This window comes from Numenius arquata, chromosome 3, assembly GCF_964106895.1.
Source record: "Numenius arquata chromosome 3, bNumArq3.hap1.1, whole genome shotgun sequence".
Lineage (NCBI taxonomy): Eukaryota > Metazoa > Chordata > Aves > Charadriiformes > Scolopacidae > Numenius > Numenius arquata.
The window spans coordinates 1,849,070-1,862,995 of NC_133578.1; the positions used below are offsets into that span (position 1 = coordinate 1,849,070).

The 13,926-nt window shown below is 50.5% G+C and overlaps 1 protein-coding gene across 1 annotated transcript in view; it reads right to left on the bottom strand.

Annotated features, from left to right (window-relative positions):
- Positions 1-13,926, bottom strand: part of FMNL2 (formin like 2) — a 145,643-nt gene that overhangs the window by 23,294 nt on the left and 108,423 nt on the right. Inside the window, exon 10 of the mRNA XM_074144725.1 lies at positions 3,600-3,674. Within this exon, the coding sequence (XP_074000826.1) occupies positions 3,600-3,674 (75 nt within the window). The remainder of the gene's footprint in view (positions 1-3,599; positions 3,675-13,926) is intronic.

Here is a 13,926-nt window from a genome sequence, read left to right on the forward strand (position 1 = left end):
ACACAACTCAGGAATTTATCGAGTCAGAGAAAACTAATCTAAAGGAGTTGCTTTCAAAATGAAGTAAGTCAATGTCAACAACAGGAACCTTCTCTAAAAATACTTCTGCCTTTTTGGTGCTCGTTCCTCCCTGTTGATTCACGCAGTTAACTGCAGCCCCTTCCAGCTCCAGCGTCCCAGACACCTCTCGCCTTCTCCATTTAGGGCAGCGGGAAAGCTCGCTCCTGCAGAACAGCTCTTTGTTTATCCTCAGTCCTTAGAAATCCTTGAATTACTCGAGCTTTAACGTTACGGCAGCGAGCTCCTCCACCTGCGCTGCCACCAGCACGAGGAACTCGTTAGGGACAGATGGTGACAAACAGGGGGACCTGCCAACTCGTTTGTCATGAGCTCTCTCTCTTCCCTGCTTTAGGCTTGTCATACAGTCAAGCCCTTAGCTGGTGGAAAGGCCACAAAGATGCAGATTTTATTAGGATTTGGGCAAGTCCTGAAAAATAAAACCCCAATTTATCCTTTTTCAAGCAAATTTCACCACTACCTTCAACCCCAAGAGGAGCACGGAATTTTCTTATGGGCCATCCAGTTGAATATTTAATATTCACAGCTTATTGGGCTTGAATGGACACACACTCAGATGCATATTCCCCATTACACCCCTGCAATACACCATTTTACAGCTTGAATAAAGACCATAGAATCATAGAATCATAGAATGGTTAGAGTTGGAAGGGACCTTAAAGATCATCGAGTTCCAACCCCCCTGCCCTGGGCAGGGACACCTCCACTAGAGCAGGTTGCTCAAAGCCCCATCCAGCCTGGCCTTAAACACTTCCAGGGATGGGGCAGCCACAACTTCCCTGGGCAACCTGTTCCAGTGCCTCACCACCCTCACAGGAAAGAATTTCCTCCTAATATCTAATCTAAATCTCCCCTCTTCCCATTTAAAACCATTACCCCTTGTCCTGTCACTACACTTCCTGACAAAGAGTCCCTCTCCGGCTCTCCTGTAGGCTCCCTTCAGATATTGGAAGGCTGCTATGAGGTCTCCCCGGAGCCTTCTCCTCTCCAGGCTGAACAACCCCAGCTCTCTCAGCCTGTCTTCATAGGGGAGGTGCTCCATCCCTCTGATCATCTTCATGGCCTTCCGCTGGACCCGTTCCAACAGGTCCATGTCCTTCCTGTGTTGAGGACTCCAAAGCTGGACACAGTATTCCAGGTGGGGTCTCATGAGCGCAGAGTAGAGGGGCAGAATCACCTCCCGTAACCTGCTGACCACACTTCTCTTGATGCAGCCCAGGATGCGGTTGGCTTTCTGGGCTGCCAGCGCACGTTGCCGGTTCATGTTGAGCTTCTCATCCACCAACACCCCCAAGTCCTTCTCCTCAGGGCTGCTCTCCAGCCATTCTCCGCCCAACCTGTATTTGTGCCTGGGATTGCCACGTCCCAGGTGCAGTACCCTGCACTTGGCTTGGTTGAACTTCATGCAATTTGCACGAGCCCATCTCTCCAGCCTGTCCAGGTCCCTCTGGATGGCATCCCTTCCCTCCAGCGTGTCGACCGCGCCACCGAGCTTGGTGTCGTCGGCAAACTTGCTGAGGGTGCACTCTATCCCACCGTCCGTTTAAAAAAACAGGGGAGCTGTGCTACTCTCCCGCTCCCCAAAATCCATCACCCCTCCCTGCGAGCAGCGGAGAAACGACTGCGAGTCGGGTGCTGAGGACGGACAAACCTTTCTGTTAAATTACAGGCGAAACCATGCCCACATCTGAGAATATTTAATGTATATTGTGAGCACCAACACGTCCTTACTGGGACTGGGGTAATAAGGAGTAAAACCAACCGTAACATGTCAGGGAGCACCTTGGCAACTTGAGGAAAATTGCAGGGATCGCTGTAATTTTAATTTTGCTTTTTAAATACAAGAAAAAGGCCATCCTATCTCGCTGACACCACCTCCTTTTTCACTGTGCTATCCCCTCAAGGGTGCGAGCCTGCCCTGGCCATCAGTGCAAGCCTGGAGAGTTGGAAACACCCCACTGGGTGCTTTAACAGCCAGTTCCTGGCAAAAAGAGGTACTGAACACAAAAGCTCAGCACTAAAAGGGTATAAAGTGTCACAGATGCGGCTGGGCAGACCGGGCAGCATCAGCGGGTGGGAAGCCCTTCTGCTCTGCTCTAACCTCAAAAGGGGATCAGGTCAGACCACAGAATCACAGAATGATATGGGGCCAGAAGGGACCTATGGAGATCATCTACTCCCAACCCCCTGCCAAAGCAGGTCCATGCAGAGCAGGCTGCACAGGAATGTGTCCAGGTGGGTTTGAACATCTCCAGAGAAGGAGACTCCACCACCTCCCTGGGCAGCCTCTTCCAGGGCTCTGCCACCCTCACAGCAAAGAAGTTCCTCCTCAGGTTTAGATGGAACTTCTTATGTTCCAGTTTGTGCCCGTTACCTCTTGTCCTGTCCCTGGGCACCACTGAAAAAAGACTGGCCCCATCCTCCTGACATCCACCCTTGAAGTATTTATAGGCATTGATCAGATCCCCCCTCAGTCTTCTCTTCTCCAGACTAAAAAGACCCAACTCCCTCAGCCTTTCCTCATCAGAGACATGCTCCAGGCCCCTCATCATCTTTGTAGCCCTCTGCTGTACCCTCTCCAGCAGTTGCCTGTCCTTCTTGAACTGGGGAGCCCAGAACTGGACCCAGTGCTCCAGATGGGGCCTCCCCAGGGCAGAGCAGAGGGGGAGGATGACCTCTCTCCACCTGCTGGTCACACTCTTCCTGATGCACCCCAGGATGCCATTGGCCTTCTTGGCCACAAGGGCACATTGCTGGCTCATGGTCATCCTGTTGTCCACCAGGACTCCCAGGTCTCTTTCCTCAGAGCTGCTCCCCAGCAGGTCACCCCCAGCCTGTCCTGGTGCAGGGGGTTATTCCTCCCCAGGTGCAGCACCCGACACTTGCCTTTGCTGAATTTCATCTGAGGATCAGGGCACGAGCAGGAGAAGGGAGACTGCACCGATGGTGCCAGCATTTGTTTTCTAATTAAAAATAGGACTCTCGTGACCTCTGCCTTCCCCGTGCTGCCACCCCGCGAGCCGGCGCTGGTGTTGGTGGGTGCCGGCCAGAGCTTCCTCCCTCCCGCGCCCCGGGGGAAGCGGATGGGGGTGAACAACCATGCATACGCACACGGGGGAACCCGAAGTGGTGCAAACTAGTGCTATATTTATCGGCAGATAAGGCCAGACGGCAGCTGCAGCCAGTCTCTCCCACACTTCCCTGTCTATGACTCCAGGGATGTTGGCACAGGGACAAAATCCGCGCGTCTTGGGTATTGCAGAAGCTGCTGCTTTGGCCACGGCCAAGGAGCACACACCACCAAAAGGTGACTTTCCTCTTACCTTCACTACGGTACGAGGCGCTTCGTGGAGGTAACTGAATGGAACGGAAGCTAAAAACGAAACGCACGTTGGAATATAAAAAAAAAAAGCCTGTATTGTGGTAATTTCAGGCCAAGGATGAGAAGGCAGATACGTCTCTGCAGGACCAGACACAGCAAACACTGCAACCAAAGCCTCCTGGTGATAAACAGCACTCACCATAAAGTCTATATTGTTGTCTTCATTTCGGAAGTGCTCCATCAGCTTCTCGAAGCGCTGCTTCTCTCCACACACCTACGAAAGAATCGCCACGTGTTTGTTAAACCACAGCTTGCGAGAGAGAGTATTAAAAACATGCAAAAAGCAGCTTATTTGCTTGCCCAAAACCTCTCCGTCCAGGTTTCCTCTCCTGGAAATACTCTTCTTCATGACAAATCCAGTGGAGGCATCACAGGTGAATACCTGCGCTGCAGGTATATTTATAACACAAATCTTTGTATCTCTTTTTTTCTCCAAAAAATTTAATCATCCCCACCAATGGTAAGAACATGAGCAGCAGAGTTGCACCAGGCTACACCAGAGGAAGGCTCGGCCTCTTTCACAGGGCAGAATTGGATTTCCACTGTAATATAATGTAATTAGGAAGGAGAACAAATTACAGGGAGGGGCAAAAAAAAAAAAAAGAAAATCATCAGCGGCTAAATGAGGAGTGAAATGCATCAGCATAACTATCAGCTGGTCAGAACTACAGAGCCGTAACACAGGGGTGCTGGCAGGAAACAGAAGAAACTTGAGGGAGAAATAAGATCTAAGATAAAGCAGGTCTCAGGATATTGTTTAAATCTTATTACTTCCCAGTAGCTCCTCTGCCTCAGTCCCTACTTTTCCCAGTGGACAAACGATCTAGGGCAATCCACGCCAAAATCACAAAATATTGAGTAAGTTGGAGGGCGAAAAGGAGCGGAGGTGAGCACCGGGAGGTGCACCCATTTCACCCACTGCCTACTGCAACCCCTCCCTCCGTCGTGCATCATTTTGGGGTATTTTTCTATCTCTGCATGAATGTACAACACCAAACACCTGAGCCAGAGGGGCAGGAGCCGTGCACAGCAGCCATCCCGAGCCTGACCATCCCAGCACGGTCCAAGAGGAGGTGATGGGACAGTGCAAAGGGTCCAGCACCTTCTCAAATCCACTGGGAGCTTCCTCACATCCTGCACCATGAGTTGACTTCTCACTTGCTGGATTTTGGCGTCAAACCAAGCAGTGAATTCATGAAGAACACGGGAATGCTCTTCTAAACAAAGTGGTTGGCACTTCCATCCATCCATCCATCCATCCATCCATCCATCCATCCATCCATCCATCCATCCACGTCCTGTGCTAAATGCTGCTCCCAGCTTCATCTTCCTCAGACATTGGCTGTTTGCAGAGGGACAGGAGAAGCTCTGAAAGAAGCTCTTTTGCTCTGAAAGGTCCTGATAAGCAGAGCCCAATCATCCAGAGGACTGACACTTCCCTTCTGCTGAGAAACACAACCCTCGGCGAGTCCAAGAGGCTCCTTCCCTCCTTAACCAGATTTCACCCAAACGTCCCGGGTGCTCCTCATGAGGAGCAGGGGGGACAGGACAGCAGTGGGACCTCCAACCCTGGCTGTCCATTAGGGTCCACCAGCTTCCGAGCAGCACACCCCTCTGAGACATCAGCTGCTGTTTCACATGGCAGAGTAGTTCCGTGAAATTAGCCAAGGAATGGTAGTTAAGGATTGGCAGGAGCGCTGGCTACTTCTTTAGAACCCAATCTCTGTGGGGCAGGGTTCTTTGTGCGTATTTCTACATCTGTGTCTCCTACAAGGAGACTAAATCCCCAGTTGGGGTTTCTAGATATTCCCCAAAAAGGAAGTTCTTCACAAAGTACGCATTATTATTATTACTATTCCCACATCAGCTTCCTCTTGCTGTGTCTATCATCCAGCATGTACCTCCAGGAAGATCAAGGCACTGCGCAGACCTCACTGAAGTCACACAGGGTTTAGTGGGACCTCAACCAAGCTGATGAGCAGATCTGTGAGCAGTGACCAGAGGTTGCTGGGTGACCTCTCGCCAGGCTTTCTGCTGCCTGTTGTGCCCAAATAAAACACTCTTGTGGTGTAGGTGATACGTCTTCTGACATTCCCAAGCAAAACTGCCCACAACCGGGTGGTTACTCGGATGTTTGTGGTCAGTACCTGACGTCAATGGGAATGCTGGCACTGGATCTGTGTGAGAGGACGGGGACACTGGTTGGGATGGATTATTTGATAACATCACCATCAATATTCATGGCCACAATCCCACAAGCTGCAATTAATGGGCTCGGCACAGCCTCTGATAGGCAGGAGGCTGAAGTCCACAAACGCTTGCTGAAGTTGTGTTTAAAAGTTTCCAGCTGAACCTTAAAGACTCAGAAGGCAGAACAAACACACTGAAACAGCAGAGCCTGCACCCTCATGAAAACCGGATTACGCTGTTGGTCCAGCAAATCGTCACGATCTCAAAGCTAAAGGACTCCTCTCTCTACAGCCATGACAGTGGTGGTGAAGCACTGAATGCCCTTCACATGGGTTGCTCCACCAGGTCCATAAAACACACATGAAGGTCTAAGATGGAGTAAAGCAGAGCCCAGACAGACCCGCTCTCAGATGGAACAAGTCTCCTCCTCGGTGGAGCACGCGGGATTTGCTGGCAGTGAGGTTCAGTGACGAGTTCCATTCTCCAACAAAACGAGGTGGTGCTTTGTGCCGTTAGATGTCTGAGGTAGGAGGATGACGGATGTGCTTCCATCAGCCTGGATTTTCACTTGCTGCCTGACACTGCACATGAAAACATCCTCAGTTTTTCCAAAATACCCTTTTGCCTTTCTGGAGCCTCATCCAGCCGCATGAGCAGGAGGAACGCAAGGCTTGTCGTAGTTGAACTTTGCTCTTGGGTGGTCTGGACGGGAACAGAATGACCCTAGAGCGTTGCCAGGTGGAGATGGATACAATCATCACTAAATTTTTCGTAACGGATCCTCTTGCTTCCTTGCAGGATTGTGTGGTACCTTTGTAATGGATCCGCGAGGGCTTTACTTCGTTAGCACCCAAAGCCTTCCCGGAGAAAGGACCCTTCGTGGGTGGTTTTCCATAAAGCCACATTGTTCTTCTAGAATGACGTGGGCTTAATGCAACCTAAAAAGTCGGGGTTTTTTTCACAGCCTAAGTAGAGACAGAGGGTTTTTTTATAGCTGTGGTAACCCGTTTAATCTTGCTTCTCGCACAGAATAATGCTAATAAAAGAAAGATCAGCCTTTCTTAGCCCCAGCCATACTTTCAAATGACAGACCTTGGAAATTTATGCAAATATAAACGGCAACATATGGTTTTATGTGGTGGGGATTTGATTTCAGCGTTCGCCTTGGACTTTGGCCAACCTTCAGGCCGTAGGGCTTCGTCTACGGTTTCAACTCCCTTTAATCTTCCGGGATAAATTATATCATTCCGTGGAAGTTCAGCTCGCTGTCTCTTCGGCGGGTGCGCGGCCCCAGCTCTGACTCATCTGATGATAGTGCGAAACACCCGCCGGCAGCCACCGAAAGCCACCGGTTGTTGTTGCTTCTTCCTCTGGCTATCATAGAATCACAGAATCATCTAGCTTGGAAGGGACCTTCAAGATCATCTAGTCCAACCATCAGCCTAACTCTGACAAAAAAACCCATCACTAACCCATGTCCCCCAGCTCTATGGCAACCCGTCTTTTGAACACCTCCAGGGATGGTGCCTCAACCACTTCCCTGGGCAGCCCATTCCAAGGCTTAATAACTCTTTCAGTGCAAAAATTCTTCCTAGTATCCAACCTGAACCTCCCCTGGCGCAACTTGAGGCTGTTTCCTCTTGTCCTGTCGCCTGTGACTTGGGAGAAGAAGCGGCTGTATCCCCCGGATCGGCAACTCTCTGCTGGGGCTGCGGCACTACGGGTTGTTCCTTCATTTAATTAGTGGGGCGTGAGTGGCTCCGTAGTTGTTTATGCCAGCTCTTCTCCTCCATGTGGAATGGTTTACGTTAGATTTCCCAGAAATCGGTCCTTCTGGCTTTTGCTGTTGAGTGATGGTACGCACCATTGTCATGTGTGTTTCCACAATACATGCATTTTGTTTAAAGCGGCCCAGTTTTTTACCTGAAGTGGGTACAAGAGAGACGTGACTGTTTAGAGCTCAAACAGAGAGGATCCTACTTTTTTTTTTCATTTCTTATGTTGACTCGGAGGGGAGAGGACGGCGAGCGCTGGAAGGATCTGCAGTTTGGTTGGACTGAAATAACCATCCCGTTTACTACAGCTGGAAAAAAATGGGTTGGGATAATAACGTAGGGATGGGTGCATCTGAGCAGCCTGTGGTGGAAGGGAAGGAGAGGGTTCCTCGGGTTTGCTTTGAGCGGGAGTTGGATTGGGCCCAGCGTACGCCTCCAAAATCAAATTACATTGGCGGCAGCTGCTGCCTTTGATCCTTGCGGTGCCAGTAGGTTCCTGAAACCCGGCCAGATTCTGGTTTTCTCTTTGGTTCTTCCTGACAGAGGCCGGCATTTTCACAGCGTTCCATCCCTTTTCCTCCTGAAGAAGCATATGGCTCCTGCATGGAAGATATGTGTCCCAGGAGGGACGGACGCCACAGCAGAGCTGCACCCTGCCAGGAGTGCTTTGGGTGGACCTTCAGTAAGAAGATGATGAGAGCCTGGCCCAGGTTGCCCCGAGAAGCTGTGGCTGCCCCATCCCTGGAGGGGTTCAAGGCCAGGTTGGAGGGGGCTTGGAGCAACCTGGTGTGGTGGGAGGTGTCCCTGCCCAGGGCAGGGGGTGGCACTGAGTGGTCTTCAAGGTCCCTTCCAACCCAAACCATTCTATGACTCTATGACTTTTCTGTCAGTGCAAACGCTAAACTGACCATCTAACCATGTGTCGCCCAAAGGCTGTTTTAAGCTCCTCCTTCAATAACTTTCTGAAAAGTTTGCAGTTTCACAGCAAACACGCTCCGTGTAGAGGAGTGCAGCCCACACTGGATGGTGGTGTTATACACAGCCTGATGTACACGCAACCCAAAAAATTCCGGGGACCCTTTGTGACCCGTTTTCTCCTGTCTGTGCTCCTTTTGTCCGGCGGCACAATGCTGGCTTTCTCTCGCCCACAACAGCCCACTGTCACCAGCAGATCCCACCACCGGCCAGCCACCCTCCACAGGAGCACTTTGTTTGGGCTGATCACGCTGACATTTTTGCAGTTTGCTACAGAACAAAAAAATCCGTTTTCCCATAAGTAACTGGTTAAGTAAACAGTTATTTAATACTTACTAGGTTAAAATACCTTTTACTTCTCCACCAGCAGGGTGAAGGCACTCTCAAAATACTGCCGCAGCGCAAAAGACAACAAACGGATTTACATTTTCCAGCACTTGCAGATAGTTTCTCCTGGCGCCGAGTTATTATAATGGCCCGCAAGAATAACCCAGAACTGCTGTTTTCAGCCCTGCCATTCATTATTCAAACAGAGAAATCTGCCTCTGAATGAAGCCCTGTGAAAATCGAGGGCTGAACAATGTTGTCTCACTTTGGCGGAGTGAAAAGTGCTGGAGGTGAAGAATGAGGTCCCGTTGGCCATGTCCCCACCTCTCAGCTTGCCACCCAGTCCTTTGGAGGGACCCGGTGCTAAAACCACCAGGAGATGTGTGAGGTGATTGTGATTCTTCTCACCCGCCAGGTATTTCAGAGCAGCAAACACATACATCAACTAAACTGATGTTAAAACACGAGGGAGCACCAGACCCTGCCCCTCCCTCATCCCCCGGTCTCCATCGAGTTGGGCCAACTCTTCTCTCCCAGCTCATGGGGATGTTCAGATGCTGGAATAACCACCAGAGGATGAGCTTCCCCGATTATCTGAATATTCTCCGATTATTCCCCTGGATTATCTGAATTCCCTTTTATTTTTTGGCCTTTCTTCTTCTCTCGGAGCAAAACCTTCTTTAAAAGTATGAGGCATCTTAGGAAAAGCACCTCAATTCTGTTTTTATTTTTAAATACTAAAATTATTTCCCATACAGAGAAGCACAGTGAGCACACACTCACCTTACGGAATTCACTTATTCTGGTACGTGCCTGTATAATAAGCAATTGAACGGCTTTGCTGGACAAGAGCCAGAGTCAGGAAGCGTTCCCTGCAGAGAGCTAGGATTATTCCTGGCTGGCTTTCTGTCTCACTGCACATCCCACTCCATTCTTTTGCCTCCTCGGTTTGGATCCGTTTTAAAACTACTATTGTGCTTGTTTTTTTTATTACAAAAAAAAAAAAAAAAAAAGCGCGTGGTAGAGTCCTCTGGTCTTTTCCCAGAAATATTTCGTCGTTATTAAAGTGAATTCCGCTATGTTTAAAATGAAGATTAACGAAAAGCTGCGTAAGGATCTGAGACTGCACTCCTTAAAATGTTAATTCAGAGCACTGTGAGGTACACTCAAACCCTGTCATTTTCAGGTCTTCACTAATGCTGAGGAGATTAATATTTGTAAAAAAAAACCCCAAAATTTCTTTGTAACTCTTTTCGTGATGCAATCACATTAACGCTGCCGGGTTGTGATTTTTTTTCAATGTATCTGTAAACTTACCGGAGCTACTCCTTTATTAGCTGCTTCGCTTCCAGTAAATGAAAAACATGTAAACCATGTAAATAAACCAGCTAACTAGAAACGCCACAAAAAAATTTCAATTTTGAAGCCAGGCCATAAGTGAGCTGGAAAACAGCTTTCTGCACTCGTAGCCCTCAACCAAGCCTTAATTCCGTTGAACTAGAACTTTGGTGCTATTTCTATTTCTGGATGTTCTCACCAGGTTTCATTAACCCTGCTCCCAGTTTGCCCGGCCATGTTATTTCTGTGCCTCAGCTCCGAGGAATCCTCCTTTAGGCTTGGGAATGCTGTGAGAGCCTGCGACCACCAATGTGTGGTCTCTGAGGCGAGGAAGGGGTTTCTTGCCCGTGGGGGTACCAGGAGAGGTCTGGCTGCCCGCTTCCCAGGGACGCCCCGCGATGCTGCAGCCCAAATTAAGCTAATTTGGGTATTTCTGGGGATATTTGGTGGAAACCTTTGCCTCCAGGCTCTCAACGTTCTCTACAGCTGAAGACAAATGGGTTGAGAAACTCTGGCTCTGCCTGCAAGCAAAAAACTAACCCATGAGTCAAAGGGGGGGGGGGGGGGGTGTATATACATATAAAAATGGATATATATAATGGACAAAGCATTAAATAACTTCTGCCAGGAAGGCACAAACTTAATAAACTTCACCGTGAAGCAAATCTAACCCATAGCAGAGCTCAGAGCTGGTCCCCGAGGAGTCTGAGTCACGTCTCTCCATCAGGGCAGCATCCGATAACATCGTTATCAGGTTCCCATCCTCCAGCAGGGCAGGTTCCCATCAGTTTTGGCACTCAGATGAGAAAAGAGAGAGAAGAAAATTGCACCCTGTGTTTAAGACCTGTTATTGAGCCGAGGGATTGCTCTGCCAAGGCGGGAGCAGGAGCCCAACACGTTGCGGTCCAGCCTCTGGAGAGTCCTCTCCTGCCCTGCAGACAGGGACAGCCAGCGGTCCTCAGCCCACCACACACATCAGGGGTGCAGCTCAACGCTTTGTACTTTCCCTGTTGAGTATTTTTCTCCATTGAAAGCGTGTTTCTTCCCCAATTCACAACGCCAGCCGCACGGAAAGCTGAATTTTCCCACGCGCTGTTTCACCCCTCCTGCAGGAAGACCTGGCAGGGTGCGGGTGACTCAAGCTACAGCCGCCCTCAGTGCGGAACGCGCTTGGGTTTTCAGCCCACTGAAGACATCTTTACCCCACCGTAGACATCTTGAGTCTTCTTTGTCTTCCCACCAGTATAAACCACAGCGAAACATCTCCTACAAGCTCCAATGGCACTGATGATGGGTGGTGAGAGCCTGGCCCAGGTTGCCCCGAGAAGCTGTGGCTGCCCCATCCCTGGAGGGGTTCAAGGCCAGGTTGGAGGGGGCTTGGAGCAACCTGATCTGGTGGGAGGTGTCCCTGCCCAGGGCAGGGGGTGGGACTGGGTGGGCTTTAAGGTCCCTTCCCACCCAAACCATTCTGTGATTCTTCGAAGTAAGACGCATTTCCAGAAGCAAGCAATGAAATAACAGTAAACCACAGTTTTACTACTGGCAGTAAAAGATGGCAGCTTAATTATTGAAATGAACTAACTACTCTGAATAAGCACGAGGAAAAGACATCTTGTTTTCTAGCACCGCACTCAGCCTGCTTCGATGCAAACGGGGCACAAGCTCTCAGCGTCTGCTCTGCGCCCCTCGGAGCTGCCCCAGCGCTGCCCTGTGGCTACCTCTGCTCTCCTTCCCTTCTTCCCCTGGCATTCCGCTGAAGCGCATTTGCTGGTCCTCCAACACAAACCCCAGGCAACTGGGATAAAACCGCGTAGCCCGTTCTCACAAATCCATGGAAACAAGCACAAAGGGCCGGGAACACTGGGAGGAACTAAGGAAGCCCAGTGGCAAGCGGGGAAAGGCAAGGGGTCGTGGCCGTGCTGAGGGGCTCACCCAGCCACCGCTCTGATAGCCCCATTCACCCAGCGTTTCCCTTCGGGAGGAGGTGCTGGGAATAAGAGGTGGCTGCAAAGAGAGCCGGCAACAGGCCAGAAAGAGTTAAAAAGATACAGGAATAGACAAATGCCCCAGCTATTCCCGTGGGTGACCTGGAGCACAACAGCTACGAACTGTTTCCCATAAATACAGCAGAATTCAGCCAAGCGGCACTCAGAAGAAGGAAGTTTTCCAGCTGCAGAGTTGGGGTGAAGGTCCTCCTGCTCTGGGACCTTCCAGAAGCTGTCTAGGCCTGATGGCACCGAGAGCGGCTACAGCCAAACCAAAGGGTCTGCTAGCCCTCCTGGCTACTGCAGCTCCTCACAACCAAGATCTGACCATCCTGCAAGTACAAACTTAGCCGAGCAGCTGAGGCTTATCAAAGAATCACAGAATCTTCATGGTTGAAGGGGACCTTTGAGATCATCGAGTCCAACCACAAAAAAAAAAAAAAAAAAACCACAAAAAAAAAACACACAAAAAAACCACACACACCAAAAAAAACCACAAACAGACACAAACCAACAATCTCGGGCGCTAGAGCATGCCTTGAAGTGCCATGTCTACATGTTTCTTAAATACCTCCAGGGATGGTGACTCCACCACCTCCCCAGGCAGGCTGTTCCTGACATAAGGGCTAAGCAGCACCTGGACTCCATAGAATCACAGAATGGTTTGGGTTGGAAGGGACCTTAAAGCCCACCCAGTGCCACCCCCTGCCCTGGGCAGGGACACCTCCCACCACACCAGGTTGCTCCAAGCCCCCTCCAACCTGGCCTTGAACCCCTCCAGGGATGGGGCAGCCACAGCTTCTTGGGGCAACCTGGGCCAGGCTCTCACCACCCTCACAGCAAAGAACTTCTTCCCCACATCTCAGCTCCATCTCCCCTCTTTCAGGGTCAAACCCTTCCCCCTCCTCCTAGGGCTCCCCTCCCTCATCAAGAGTCCCTCCCCAGCTTTCCTGGAGCCCCTTGAGGGACTGGAAGGGGCTCTAAGGTCTCCTCGGAGCCTTCTCTTCTCCAGGCTGAACCCCCCCAACTCTCTCAGCCTGTCCTCCCAGCAGAGGGGCTCCAGCCCTCCCAGCATCTCCGTGGCCTCCTCTGGCCCCGCTCCAACAGGTCCACGTCCTTCCTGAGCTGAGGTCCAAGCTGACTTCAAAAGCAATGAGTTATGGAAGTAACGCGGGATGGTGTAAAAATCCACTTTTCCCAGGAACAAGCAGGGACAGGGTCTTCACATTTTAATTTGAACTTTCTTTCCTGCTTAGCCTGGATTGAGACCTCCTGAAAACAAATGAGCTGAATTTAGGCTGGAAACTCGGGACGATTCCCAACGTCTGCACGGGCCTGGAAGGAACGACCAACCCCAGAAGGTGTGTGAACATTTGGGGCATTTCTCCCTCCCAGAGTTGGAAGTTGCTGTTCTGTCAATGCTGAATAGTTCCCAAAACACAGAGCAGGCTGCAGAAAACAGACACATGCACCCCGAGAGACCGACCTAAACCATCCCCTGCTTGTACTCAACATGGAAACTCCTTCCATGTTACTGAGAACTCCCAGGAGAAATACAAAGATGGATGAGGAACTAACTCTGATGTCTCCCTTCAAATTCCTGATTCATCCCCTGCCTTCCCTCCCACCCATCCCAACCTGCTCCTTCCCTCTCCTGATCTGTTCCCCATCCAGGTTCTGGATTTCCTTTTCCTCTGGAGTTCTGCTTTATTCAATTCCACCTCAAGCTCCTGGTTTGTTGTACCTTCTTGGTGGCTTTGAAATGTTCCTGTGGTCAGAAGTGACCTGTGCAACACGATCTCAACCCTGCACTGAACAGCGAGCACCGGGCTACGTCTGTGGAGATGAGTCCCCTGCGGAGAGAAACAATCCCCGC